Source organism: Papio anubis, chromosome X (genome assembly GCF_008728515.1).
Source record: "Papio anubis isolate 15944 chromosome X, Panubis1.0, whole genome shotgun sequence".
Lineage (NCBI taxonomy): Eukaryota > Metazoa > Chordata > Mammalia > Primates > Cercopithecidae > Papio > Papio anubis.
Genome location: NC_044996.1, coordinates 75,318,447 through 75,332,643, shown reverse-complemented (window position 1 = coordinate 75,332,643; position 14,197 = coordinate 75,318,447). Strand labels below are relative to the sequence as shown.

The 14,197-nt window shown below is 35.8% G+C and overlaps 1 protein-coding gene across 4 annotated transcripts in view; it reads left to right on the top strand.

Annotated features, from left to right (window-relative positions):
* The window catches only part of PHKA1 (phosphorylase kinase regulatory subunit alpha 1), a 131,437-nt gene that overhangs the window by 76,878 nt on the left and 40,362 nt on the right, over positions 1–14,197 (top strand). For 2 of the 4 annotated variants that reach the window (XM_021932563.2, XM_021932564.2), the window contains exons 17-20: positions 6,316–6,394; positions 10,130–10,296; positions 12,516–12,692; positions 14,102–14,193. In XM_021932563.2, the coding sequence (XP_021788255.1) occupies positions 6,316–6,394; positions 10,130–10,296; positions 12,516–12,692; positions 14,102–14,193 (515 nt within the window). The remainder of the gene's footprint in view (positions 1–6,315; positions 6,395–10,129; positions 10,297–12,515; positions 12,693–14,101; positions 14,194–14,197) is intronic. The other 2 variants (XM_021932565.2, XM_021932566.2) reach the window with 1 other exon arrangement.

The window sequence follows — 14,197 nt, the reverse complement described above, 5'->3', positions numbered from 1 at the left end:
TAATAAAAGTAGAATGGAAAAGAAAGATATGAGTCATTTTAAGCAACACCCAAGTCAGGTATTGGCTAACTAGATACAAGGGATGAATTAAGATAGCTATAACAAAATACCAAAAACTGGGTAATTTATAAACAATAGAATTTTATTTTGTACTATTCTGGAAGCTAGGAGGTCCAAGATCAAGGTGCTGGCAGGTTTGGTGTCTGGGAAGGACCTGAAATCTCTCCTTCTAAGATGGTGCCTTGCTGCTTCATCCTCTGCAGCAGACACACATGTGTTTTTACATTGTAGAAGGGACAGAAAAGAAGTAAACCCACTCTCTTAAGCCCTTTTATAAGGGCCCTGATCCCATCCATGATGCCTCCACACTCATGACTTAATCACCCTAGAGGGCCTACTTCTTAATGCTATCACATTGGTGATTAAGTTTCAACAAATGAATTTAGGGGCACATTCAGATCATAGCACTAGGTAAATGTTGCTGCATTGATAGAATCAGGGACATTTTATACGAAGAAGCCAGTTACAAAGGGACATAAGCTTGTAGTGACAAAGAGATTTCAGAATTGAAATACCTGAGAGTTGGGATGAGATACATAGCCACAGCTTGGGAAGCAGAATAAAACTAAAGATCTAGGCCTAAATCAAGCATTTTTTGTACTTGATATGTGGTCACATAACAAAAACAACAGTAACAATAGCAATAATAACTGTAATATTTACTGAATACTTTCTCTGTGCCAGGCACTGAGCTAAGTGCTTTCAATAAATTATTTTGAAATCTCTATAACGCTCTTATTCAGGTAGGTACTCATTATCCAAAGTCACAAAGCTAGTAAGTGATAGAGCCAGGCCTCAAACCAGATATTTCAGTCCCTGAAGCCCACATTACCAACAGCAGTGTGTTTTTGCCAGTGAAAATTTTGTGCTGGTGAAAAGAGAACAAACATTAGTGATCACATTGAAATGTGGATTGGTTAAATTCTCATGTTAAAGACAAAGATTCCTGTAATACATAAAAAAGCAAAAATAATACATAAATGGCATACAGGTGGATGCTATTTACAATAGATATCTCTAAAATAAAATCATACAGAAAGATGGAAGAAAGGAATATGTAAAGATATATCATGTAAATGCTGACAAGAAAGCAGTGGTAGCAGTATTGATATGAAAAATAGCAAATAAAATTCAAGGCAAAAATCAGTAAATGGGATAAGTAGGATATTTTATATTGATAAATAGTATACCAACATGATATAACATGTATAAACTTTTATGTACTGAGTAATGTGAATTAAATGTATAAAGCAAGTATTTAGGAAAATTTAGGGACAATATGACAAAACTATTATATATTCATGATGGGAAACAACAACATACTTCTATCAGAATGTCACAGATCAATTATACAAAATAATTAAAGACATAGAGGAGTAACAAACTTGGTTTTTGTGTTTATGGGTGTATATATAACCATGTATCCAAAAAGGCAGAACACACAAAGAATGTTTATGTTTAAAAAGTAGAAATCATACAAACGATATTGCCAGATATGTGACATAAAACTAATTAACACAGAATAGTTAAAAAAGAATCTGACTATAAAGGAATTAAATTTTTCCCAAATAATTATTAGATTAAAGAGAAAGTCAAATTTGAAATTACATGCTTCTTAGAAATGAAAAATGATACCACTACTTATAATCTGTGAGATTTGGTCAAAGTCATATTTAGAATATCCTTACATACTTTTACTTTTATAAAATAACTTTTGGTTTTGAGACAAGATGGCATAGACTCACTTCTCCCTATTCCTCCTGCTAAGTGCAGCTAAAAATCCTTGACGTTTTATATAAAACAAACATAAGAAAACTCTGAAAGTTGGAAAGAAGGCAGATCAGCTAGGGACTTTAGGACCTGAAGAATAGCAGAGCAGTAAATATCCTGGGCCTTATATGTCCTGGACTGGAAGCTAGAGAAACTGACATCTCAGAAATGCAAAAAGGAAAAAAAAACAAAAAACAAAAAATGGAAAAACAGATTTTTTAAAAGACCCAAGAAAAATCTGCTTTGTCTAGCTGAAGGAACAGGAAAGGAGCAACCTAGAGAGACAGAAAACTTTTAGACCCTATTTTACTTGGCCCCACTTATGCCCCTGTGAGCAGTGACTGAGTGGGGACTCTTCCACGCTTGCACAGCTCTGAAGAGGCATCCCTCTCCCTCTTAGGAGTAGTATCAGAGAAGGGCTAGTGGGGAGCTGAAACTTTCATCCTTGCCCAAAAGTAGAGGAGCTCCTCCCCCTTCAGCCAGTGTGGTGTCAGTGATCAACAGATATCAACAAATGTTGGAGTTATCATGCAAAGATTTTAAGGCAGTTATCATAAAAACACTTAAACACACAATTACAATCACACTTGAAACTAAAGACAAAGTAGAATGCACATCTTAGCAAACAAACTGAAGATATAAAGAACTGAATGGAAGTTTTAGGACTGAAAAAATATAATAACTGAGATGGACAGCTCACTAGATAGGCCCAGTAGCAGAATGGAGACAACAGAGTGAACTTGAAGACAGAACTATAGAAATGACCCATTCTGAACAATACAGTAAAAAAAAAAAGAAAAAGAAAGAAAAAGAAAAAGAAAAAATATGAACAGAGCCTCAAAGACCTGTAGGACTAATAACAAAAGATTTAACATTTTTAACATTCATGTTAAAAAGATCTAACATTCATGTTATAAAAGTTTCAGAAAGAGGAGAAAAAGTATGGGAGAAAACCAAAAAGCATTCCAACTAATAATGACTGAAAAATTGGTAAAAGACATAAACCTACAAATTTAAAAAAAAAATGAGAAAATCTCAAACATGATAAACCTGAAGAAATCCATGTCAAAACACATAATAATAAAGTTCTTGAACATTAAAGAAGAAATATCTTGAAAGTGGCCAAAAAGAAACAATACCATGTCTATAAGCAACAAACAGAATGACAGCAAAATTCTCATCAGAAACCATGGAGACCAGAGGGAAGTGACACAACATTTTTTAAGTACTGAAAAAAAAAAGATTTTTAAACCAAGAATTTTGCCCTGTCCAGTGTACTTCAAGAATAAAAGAAAAAAGACATTCTCCGATGAAGGAAAGCTAAGTGAATTTGTCTCCAGGAGATCTGCCCTGAAAGAATGGTTTGAAGGAAGTTCTTGAAACAGAAAGGAAATAATAATAGATGGAATCTTGAAACATCAAAAAGAAAAACTAAAAATAGAAGGAGTGAAAATATGACTAGATACAATAGACTTTCTCCACTTCAATTTTCTTTCTTTCCTTCTTTATTTTTTCTTTCTCTCTCTTTCTTTCTCTTTTTCTTTCTTTCTCTCTTTCTCTCTCTCTCTCTCTCTCTCTCTCTTTTTTTTTTTTTTCCTTCTTTTCTTTCTTTTATTTACTTTTCTTTCTTTTGATACAGAGTCTCTCTCTGTCACCCAGCCTGGAGTGCAATGGCGCGATCTCAGCTCACTGCAACCTCCACCTTCTGGGTTCAAGTGATTCTCCTGCCTCAGCCTCTCCAGTAGCTGGGATTACAGGAGTGCACCACCATGCCCAGCTAATTTTTTATATTTTTTTAGTAGAGACGGGGTTTCGCCATGTTTGCCAGGCTGGTCTCAAACTCCTTCCACTTCAGTTTTCTAAATTATGCTTGACAAGCATTGCTTAATGTAGTTCTTAAAGTATGTAGAAGAAATATTCAAGGCAAGTATATTATAAATGGGCAAAAGTAAGGACCTTAATGGGAGATAAGATTCTATACATAACTTTAATTGGTATAACGCTGATACTAGTAAATAGTGATATATGTATCATGTTTGTATATATAAGACAATGCCTAGAGTAACCATTAAAAAATTTATAGAAGGAGATAACAGTCAAACCCAGTATAGGTAAATCAAAATAATATTTGAAAAAATTTAAAAGTAACCCACAAGAAGGCAGGAAGAAGAAAATAGAGAAATGAAGAACAGAGGTACAAATAGAAAACAATAAAATGGCAGACTTAATCCTAACATATCAATAATTACTTTAAATTTAAATAGCCTAAATACATCAGTTCAAAAATAACAATATACGTAGACTGAAAAGAAAAGGAAGGAAAAAGATATACCATGTAAACATTAATTTTAAAAAGCAGAAGTAGCTACATTAATATCTGGTGAAGTAGAATTCAGAGTAAAGAAAAAAATAATAAAAATGTTAGGAATGACAAAGGAGATATAGCAACAGAAATAGAGGAGACTTTAAACACTATAAAAGAATACCAACTACAATTTTGTACATCTAGATAAAATTGACAGATTTCCTAGAAAAGTAAGAATACAAGTATAAGCTGAATAGAAACATTTATAAAAGTGTATGAGAAAAACTATAAAACTATTGAAGACAATAAAATATTTTAATTAGTAGAGAGATACACCATGTTCCTAGATGTAAATAGTTAATATTGAGAAATTACCCACTCTCATTATATCAATTCAGGCAATTCCCAATAATAACAAAAACATAAATTTTTACGAACAAGCTGAACCTCGATTTCATGTGGAAGAGAAAATGTAAATGAATAACCAAATTTTTAAAAGAAAGTGAAAGATCTATTGTAATTAAAGTAATAATAAAGATAGAATTTCAAATACAGACAAAATGTAAATATAAATACATTTGGGAAAATAATTCATTTAGGCTTGCTACTTTACTTTTCTTTGCAAAAATACATTCTAAATAGATTAAAGAGCTAACCATAAAAAATAAACCTGTGAGAGTCTTAGAAAAAAATATGGGAGATTGGGCGGGGTGGCTCAAGCCTATAATCCCAGCACTTTGGGAGGTCAAGGCGGGCGGATCACTTGAGGTCAGGAGTTTGAGACCACCCTGGCCAACATCATGAAACCCCATCTCTACTAAAGATACAAAAATTAGCCAGGTGTGGTGGCAAGTGCCTGTAGTCCCAGCTACTTGGGAGGCTGAGGCAGAAGAATCACTTGAACCCGGGAGGCAGAGGTTGCAGTGAGCTAAGATTGCACCACTGCACTCCAGCCTGAACAACAGAGCCAGACTCCATCTCAAAAAACAGAAACAAAAACAAAAAAATATATATATATGAGAGAATATTTTTGTTATCTTAGGTTGAAGAGAGCTGTCCTTTGCAAGACACAAAAATAAAACACTGTCAGATTTAAAAACATGAAAATTAAAATAAATCTTTTATATCAAAAGTACTGTGGATGAGGTTGAAAGAAAAATAATAAACTAGATAAAGTATTTGTCATATATATAAGAATGAAAAGGGTAATATCCCCAAAAAACAAAGAACTCTTGAAAGTCAACTGAAAAAAGATAAACTACCTAATGGAAAAATGGGAAAAGGACATGATCAGGCAATTCATAAAAGAAATACAGATTTTTAGTAAATACATGAAAATATGCATAATCTTATTGGCAATAAAATTAAAGCAATATCTTCTTGTTTTACCTGTCAGATTAAGAAAAATTTAAAAGATCATTGCCCGTTGTTAAAAGTGTAGGAAAAAGTCACTTTCTATACTGTTGATGGAAATATAATTGGCACAACCCTTATAGTGGGCAATTTGGCAATCTCTGTAAATTTACTTAGTGTTTCATTTGCCCTAATAGTTCTACTTGTAAGAATTTAACCTAAGGATATAATAGAATAAGTGCATCAAGATGTTGGTACAATGGTCTTCATTACAGTGTTGATTATAATATAAAACAGTCTAAATTTACTAGGAATTATTTTTAGCTATTACAAAGGTTAAGTTAGAAAGCAGATCATGAAAGAGTATGTGTAGTACGATTCCTTCCACATAAAATCAGATAATTGTTAGCTTTCTAGATGTTTTTATGCCTATACACAGACATATATGCCAAGGTTCTTTATATGAGATAATGTCTATAAAACGCTTAGCACAGTGCTTGGCACATAACATTCAACAAGTAGTGGCTACTGGTATTATCAGCATTCAGTAGTCATTCAGTGTTCTGCCATCAGGCACTGTGCTAAGTACTTCTGACAAATAAGATAATGCCTTTGAGGAAATCTGTCTATCAGTCATCATCCCTTACCATTTGCCCATTCTTCAGTGTTGTTGGCTCTCAGATGAATTGTTAAAATCAGGGTGGTCAATGAGGAGTGTCTCATTTGTACTGTAACCACCAGAATGTTGATTTGAAATAATTACAAGATTTCCCCCTACTTCAGAGTTAAAACCACAAAGATTGTTTTAAAATTCTGTTCATTTCAAGATGAAGATGGAACAAGCTTGAATTCGAGTATCCTGGCAGCACTCCGAAAAATGCAAGATGGCTATTTTGGTGGGGCAAGGTAAGTGACCTCTATACACTCTTTAGTGAAATGAAATGAAATTAGGGGGCTGGGTACAGTAGTGGCATACCTGTGGTGCCTTTCTGTGTATGATAGTCCCTCCTTATCTACAGTTTCACTTTCCGATATTTCAGTTACCCATGGTCAACCTGTAGTTTGCAAATAGGTGAGTACAGTACAAGAGGATATTTTGAGACAGAAAAAGAGACTGCGTTCATATAACTTTTAATATAGTATATTGTTATAATTGTTCTGTTTCATTATTTTAAGCTCTTACTATGCTTAATTTATAAATTAAACTATATCATAGGTATGTATGTATAAGAAAAAACACAGTGTGTGTGTGTGTATACATATATATATATATATATATATATAAAGTTCAGTACTATCTGCAGTTTCAAGAATCTACAAGGGGGGTTTTGGAACATATCCTGTAGGAGTAAGTGGGGACTAACTGTATCTTCAATAACATAATCCCATCCTACTCAGAGGAGCTAACGTTTGATAGACTGAATCAAGGAATTTAATGTTGTAGAGGAAGGTTGGAAGTTTTTCCTACCCTGTTCTTTGCCTAGATCTCAAAGGATCAGAAAACCTGTTTTGTTTTGTTTTTCTAATGCCTATTAGATTATTTGATTCTAGCTGCTTTTCTTTTCTTTTTCCCCCAAGTTTTTATTTTGAAAAATTTCCAGCTTACAGAAATTTGCAAGAATACTGCTGAACACCCATATACCCTTTTTCAAGATTCACCTATTATTAACATTTTGTCCCACTGTGCATTCTCTATTTCTTCCCTTCCCTCCCTTCCTGCCTTTCCCCCCTTCCTTTCTCTCTTCCTCCCTACGTCCTCCCATATACATATGTATGCATATACACATACATGTACATACTACATATACTATGTGTTATGTATATGTATATACATATATGTACACACATATACACACATGCTTTTTTGCTAAAATAATTAGCCATAGACATCATAACTCTTCAACCCTAAATACTTAAGTTGTTGTTGTTGTTGTTGTTTTTGTCTAAGAACAAGTGCATTCTTACATATAACTGTAATATAATCATCACACTTAGATTGGGAGCCAAGGCGGGCAGATCACTTGAAGCCAGGAGTTCAAGATTAGTCTGGCCAACATGGCAAAAACCTGTCTCTACAAAAAATATAAAAGTTAGCCAGGCGTGCTGGTGCATACCTGTAATCCTAGCTACTCGGGAGGCTGAGACATGAGAATCACTTGAACCTGGGAGGCGGAAGTTGCAGTGAGCCAGGATTGCACCACTGCACTCCAGCCTGGGAGACCATGGAAAACAGTTTCGAGATTTCTCAAACAACTTAAAATAGAACTACCATTCTACCCAGCCATCCCATTACTGGATATATATCCAAAAGAATATAAATCATTATACCATAGAGACACTTACGTGCATATGTTCATCACAGCACTAGACACAATAGCAAAGACAAAGATGGGCATCAACCTAGATGCCCATCTATGGTGGACTTGTTAAAGGAAATGTGGCACGTAATGCACCATGGAATACTACACTGCCATAAAAAAGAACAAAATCATGTCCTTTGCAGCAACATGAATGCATATAGAGGCCATTATCCTAAGCAAATTAACGCTGGAACAGAAAACCAAATACCACATACCACATGTTCTCACTTATAAGTGGGAACTAAACATTGAGTAGACATGGACACAAAGAAGGAAACAGTAGACACCAGGACCTTCCTGAGGGTGGAGGGCAAGAGGTAGGTGAGGACTACAAAACTACCTATTGGATACTATGCTTACTATGGGTGACGAAATAATTTGTACACCAAACCCCTGTGACACGCAATTTACCCATGTAACAAATCTGCACATGTACCCCTGAGCCTAAAATGAAAGTTGGAAATAAATAAAGTCGAAGGAAAAATAAAAAGTTACCCAATTATCCCAATAATGTTTTATCATGCTGTTTTCCCACCAATCCAGGATCCAATCAGAGATCACATGTTAGCACTTAGTTGTTATATCTCTTTGGTATCTTTGAATCTAGAAGGGTTCTCCAGCCTTTTGTCAATCTTTCGTGACAGTTTTCATTACATTTTTGAAGAATGCAAGTCAGTTATTTTGCAGAATATCTCACAATTTGGATTTGTCTGGTTGTTTCTCATGATTAGATTTAGGCTATATGTTTTTGGCAGGAATACTACCTGTGTGATGTTGGGTCCTTGTTTTAAATTAGGATCTTTAAGATGGAGAGCACCTTTTCAATGGTTAGGAGAGGCACAAGATGGAAATAAAGATTTTATTATTACAGGTCCTGCGGGTGGGGTACACAGAATACCTGGAGGCCACACACACTGATGTCAGGGAGTATGTGGAGAGAGAAAAAGAGAGACCCATGGGCCAGTGCCTTTATTGAGGTCCAGGGCATTATCCAAACAGATATTCCTTGGGGAGTTTTAATTGATGGGTTTAAAGCAAGCAGGCATGACTTCCTGGAGGTCACACTGTGACTTGAGAGGTGGTCACTGTGGCATATTGGCATAGTTCATGTAGGATGTGAGGATCAGTAAGGCTAGTCGAATAGATCATATTTAGCTGTCCCTTAGGGAGGTGGTTACCAAGAGGAAGTTGTGTAAGGCAGATATGTGGACTGACCACAGTGAGAAACTGAGGGAGGTGTACAACTGGAAACTGTCAAAGATGACTGAACTCTGCTTCTGGTATGAGAAAGTTAAGCTTATATTCAAAATAGATGCCAGGGAAACATACAATTGTAAGAATTTACTACAGTCCCTTTCAGTGCATCATATCAGGAGGCACATGAGATTTGTTTGTGACGTTATTGGGTGATGATAACCTTGATCACTTGTTTAAGGTGTTGAACCTGGTATCTGCCAGGTTGCTGCATATCCTCTCTCCAACAGTGTTTGATCAAATCATATTAGCTTCCATTGATCCTTGCATGAATTTACTTATTACTAATGGAGTTATTAAATTGTATTTCTATCATTCTGGGTACATTTATTGGTGGAAATTCTTATGTTAAAAAAGAGCTTTCCCTTCCTCCCTTTTATTTTGTAGTTTAGTATCAGCACAGATTCATAGATTATTATTTTATTTAATATGCCATGATCCATTTCTGTCATTATTTCAATATTTTAATTATCCAAGGTGTGGCCACTGATAGCCCCTTCAAGTTGGCCTCTTTAGAAATTTGGTAATGCTGACTTTGCTTTTGGATTTTGTAATTGTCTTCATAAGTAGGAGACAATATGGCTTACAGTCTACTATAATTTACAAAATTGTCAAGTACCATCCTTTATGTTCCAATGGCCTCTGGGTATTTTTTTAAATGATGTGATGGGTTTGTGATGATTTATCTTCATTCTCTCCAGGCTTCTCCAGTAACCAATGCAAATTTTTACCAGATATTTGGCATAGTTAGCAACGTAATATATGGCAGTAGAAGAGAGCAAAACTGGTCTGCTGGTGGATTGTTAATCCATAATTGTAACCTTTATTAATACAGTCCCCCAGCCATTTAAGATGTATACCATGCCTAGGAGTGCTGTAAAATTTTGTTTTTACAAAATTTATATTAATGTATGCACATTAGTAATCCCCCAACAAAACATGTTAGGTGTCCTTTTATCACTAACATTGTGTTGTTTAAAAAGGATCACCCCTGATTTTCTGTTTTCTATCCTCCTGTAATTTTTAGGGTTCAAACAGGTAAATTGTCAGAGTTTTTAACAACATCTTGTTGCACACACTTGAGCTTCATGGACCCTGGACCTGAGGGTAAGCTGTACAGTGAAGATTATGATGACAACTATGATTACCTGGAATCTGCCAACTGGATGAATGATTATGATTCAACCAGTCGTGGTAAGGAGGCTTCATAAAGCACTGGCCTGGCTGGACAAAACTACAAAATATTGTTTAGCACCATCCTTAATAATTTACGCTGCCAGCAGTCTCACAGTGTTCTGTCCTCACTCCTGTTTAATACACCTAGATCTCTACTTTTGTTTGGCTTTACTTTTCCTCCCTCTACTTACCTTTGGTTTCTGGTCTAATATTCCGGTGGTAATTGTGGAGTATGGAGTTGGACTGTCCCTTACTAAGATTGGGGAAGATTCCTCTCCCAGGCATTTGAAGTGACTGGTGATTTTGACATGGGAAGAAGCAGTGGTGAGTGACAGATGTTTAATCAAGTGTGAAGTAGGAAAATAATACATATACAATAGGGCTTTTTGACATTAAAAAGCATAAAAATATGAAATTTAATTAGAGTCCTTTTATATAATATTAGAGGAGCATATCAGAGTCTGTGCGGAGGTCTGTGTAGTTTGAAAAAGGCTATTCAGTATGCCTGTTATTTTCGTAGTACAAACTAGGCAAATACAACTAAGTCAAACTCTAACTGGCTTCTAGGAATACAAAGGTGATATAGTGAGAAAGCACTGCAGGGGCGTGAATTGAAAGTGACTGAGCAACACGACCCTACAGTGTTAAAATACTGACTTAGGCAGAGTAGGCATTATGTTGCTTGAATCTCATACAAAGAAGGACCAATGAGAAAGAATTATTTGTCTAGCCCTCTAAAACATGATTTGCCTGCTTTCATTGTCTGGGTATTTGACTGTTAGCCTGTAACTTAAGGCAGCCAATTTCTTTATCTTAAGAGTGGTATGTTGGAGAAAAGAAAAAAAATAAATTTTCGGTCCTCAGTGAGGTCAGCCAGCACAATCTCATACAATAGGGCAACACATTAGCAGTCAGAAGGACTATTTTCTTTTTTGGGCCCGATATTTACTCACTAAGCACCACTTCATTTATTCTGTATTTGTTTTTGTAAGATCTAAAACAGTTGAATTTCTTTGTTGGAAAAGTACATTAAATACAAGGCTATTTACTGTTATCAATAACAACCAAAGTCATGATGTCTTGGCATAAAATACTTTGAAAATTAAATGAAAAGATCATATATTGAGATTGTTTGCTATTCTATAGGTAGTTGTGATTTTTATCTGTAGTACTCATTCCATTGGATTACTAAAATATATATTTCTAATGATACATATTACTGAATTTGACATTATGGCATTCTGAGCCACTTTCCTACTTCCGGGTTTACTCATCAGTGGTCTCAAAATGAATGTATTTATTGCTTGCCAGCCCTTCTGTGGGTAAAGAGCTTCTCTCCATATTCTTCATAATCCTCCACTCAAGTTTCTAGATTATATTCAAGGTTACAATCTTTGTCATTAGGATGTCACTGAATATGAACTCCATTCTTACAGCTCTACTAGTTTGCCTTAGTCACGTCAGAACACAGAAAGACATCTGGAGAGATCAGTAAATATCATCAAAAACCAGATGACTCATGACTGATATAGCAGACTTTGGTATTGATCTGAATAGTGTGCTTTTCTAACTATAAACATTGTGAATATTCATGTAAAGTCTAAAGTACTAAGCTTCCACAGGATACATGTTGTTTTTCTTTCCATTACCCATACTCAGAGATAATGTTATAGAAGGTGTATGGGGGAAGGGGAGTCCAAGAAGATAGGGACCATATCCATCCTCTTCACCACTGAAATGTCAGTACCTAGTACACTGCCTGGTACACAGCAGCCAACAATATTTGGTGAATAAACAAATGAGGTGACTAGGAAGATTTTTGCCCTTTCCTGGCCCTTCCTCACAAAAGTCCCCTCAGATTAGTGCCACCTGAAGCTCCCTGTTCTGCTCCTCCTCCATCCCTGTCACCATTACCATCACATGCACACACGCAAATACACAGATTGTTAAATGCTTGCTCCAGTATAAAATAAGCTCATACTGCTTTCAAGAACCCTGACCTTGTCTCAGCAAGTTGAAGAAGAGGTGGGTTCTGGTAAATGGCCATGGTCGCTGGATCTTAAAGTAATGAGGTTATATCATGATCACAAGCTTTTCCTCCATGAGCTAAAAACAACCTACTTCTGGTGCTATGTTGTGAGCACAGGAGCCAATCATTCTCTTTGCTGGGGTAGATTATAAAGTAACTAAAATATTTTCATTCTTTTCTCTTCCCCCTTCCCCCACTAACCTTGCAGCTCGCTGTGGTGATGAAGTTGCTCGTTATTTAGATCACCTTTTGGCGCACACTGCTCCCCATCCTAAACTAGCCCCTACCTCACAGAAGGGAGGGCTAGATCGGTTCCGAGCTGCTGTGCAAACAACCTGCGACTTAATGTCCTTGGTGACCAAGGCCAAGGAACTGCATGTACAGAGTGAGTAATGCTGTGACTCACCAGAGTCAGGCACAGGATGACGTGAAGCCCAGGATGGGGGCGGGCATTGATTACAATGTAAGCAGGAACTTAAGTTTTGTTCACTGCTTTATCCCCAGCATCTCAGACAGCACCTAGAACACATTAGACACTCAAATATTTGTAAAATTCGTGAATTGTGTATAGTTATGCTGCAGGTAGTGCTATGTAGTCTGGTTTAACTGGTAACATGGTAAGAAGAGGCAGAACAAGAGACATGGAGCATATTCAACTATAACATTAAAGTTAAAAATGGTAGAAAGGGCTTTTCCTTTGGGAAAATTACTTCTGTGGAATTTTATTGTTGTTCCAGCAATGTAGATCTGTTTTGTCAAATATAATACTCATTCTTTACAACTTTGCCATTCTCCTCCCCATGGCCACTACCCTCCTTCAGTTGTGTTTACAGTGGAGGGTGTCTTCTGCCACACATTGCCAGGAGTAGTCATGGTTCCAAAGAGTGTTCAATGTCTCGATAGTAGCTGGATATGACAGGAGAGAAGGGCTCCCTTGGCCACACCTAGAAGACCTGAATGTTAACGTTCTACAGATGATGAGAATGACTGAGATGCATGCTCTTGCTGTCTAAAACTTTATTGACCATTACTAACCAAAGACATTAAACATGAACTTTGGGAATCATTTAACATTTATAATAGGGAAAAGCTTAGCATACCCTTTGAGTATGCTTCCTTGAGAAAGGGCGTATATGAAGAGATGAAATGTATTAAGTTATACTTCTCAGTTGTGAACCAGAAAACTTGAGCTTAATTCCCAGCTCTGCTACTTACTTGCTTGAACAGTTATTTGAGCTCTGTATCTCTCTTTCTGTATCTGTAAAGTGGTGAAAATTACAAATCTTTCCTTAGAGGTGATGGTAAGTATTTCAACAATGAACTGTAAGTAAACAATCTTAGGAATATCTCAACTACATTTTTTTTATTCCCTAGATAGGATTATCCATTCACGTATTGTTAGGGAAATTTAACCACTAACAGCCAGATATTCACCTAGAAAAGTTCGGAAAATATAAAATGCAACTGAGTTCTTTCTATTATATGTCATATTCCATCAAAGTATCAGTGAACGCACCATTGTGGATTAATTACATTAGTAAATTTAATATCTTACATGTCCAGCTAGTGCTATAATTCTAGAAATTCAATTCAAAATATACTTATTAATTGCACATGATTTAAATTATCTGGTATTCATATTTGTTTTCTTTGATATTACCAAGAAAGAAGAAATTTCTCATTCTTGTTCTATAAAGAATTGACTCACATGTGACTTAATTGTTGGAGTCAATTGTGCATTTCTATTAGTCTCCTAATTATCTAATATTTCCCGCAAATGTCATACTTTTGCAGATGTTCACATGTATCTTCCTATGAAGTTATTTCAGGCTTCCCGGCCTTCATTCAATTTACTTGATTCATCTCATTCCCGACAGGAGAACCAGGTAA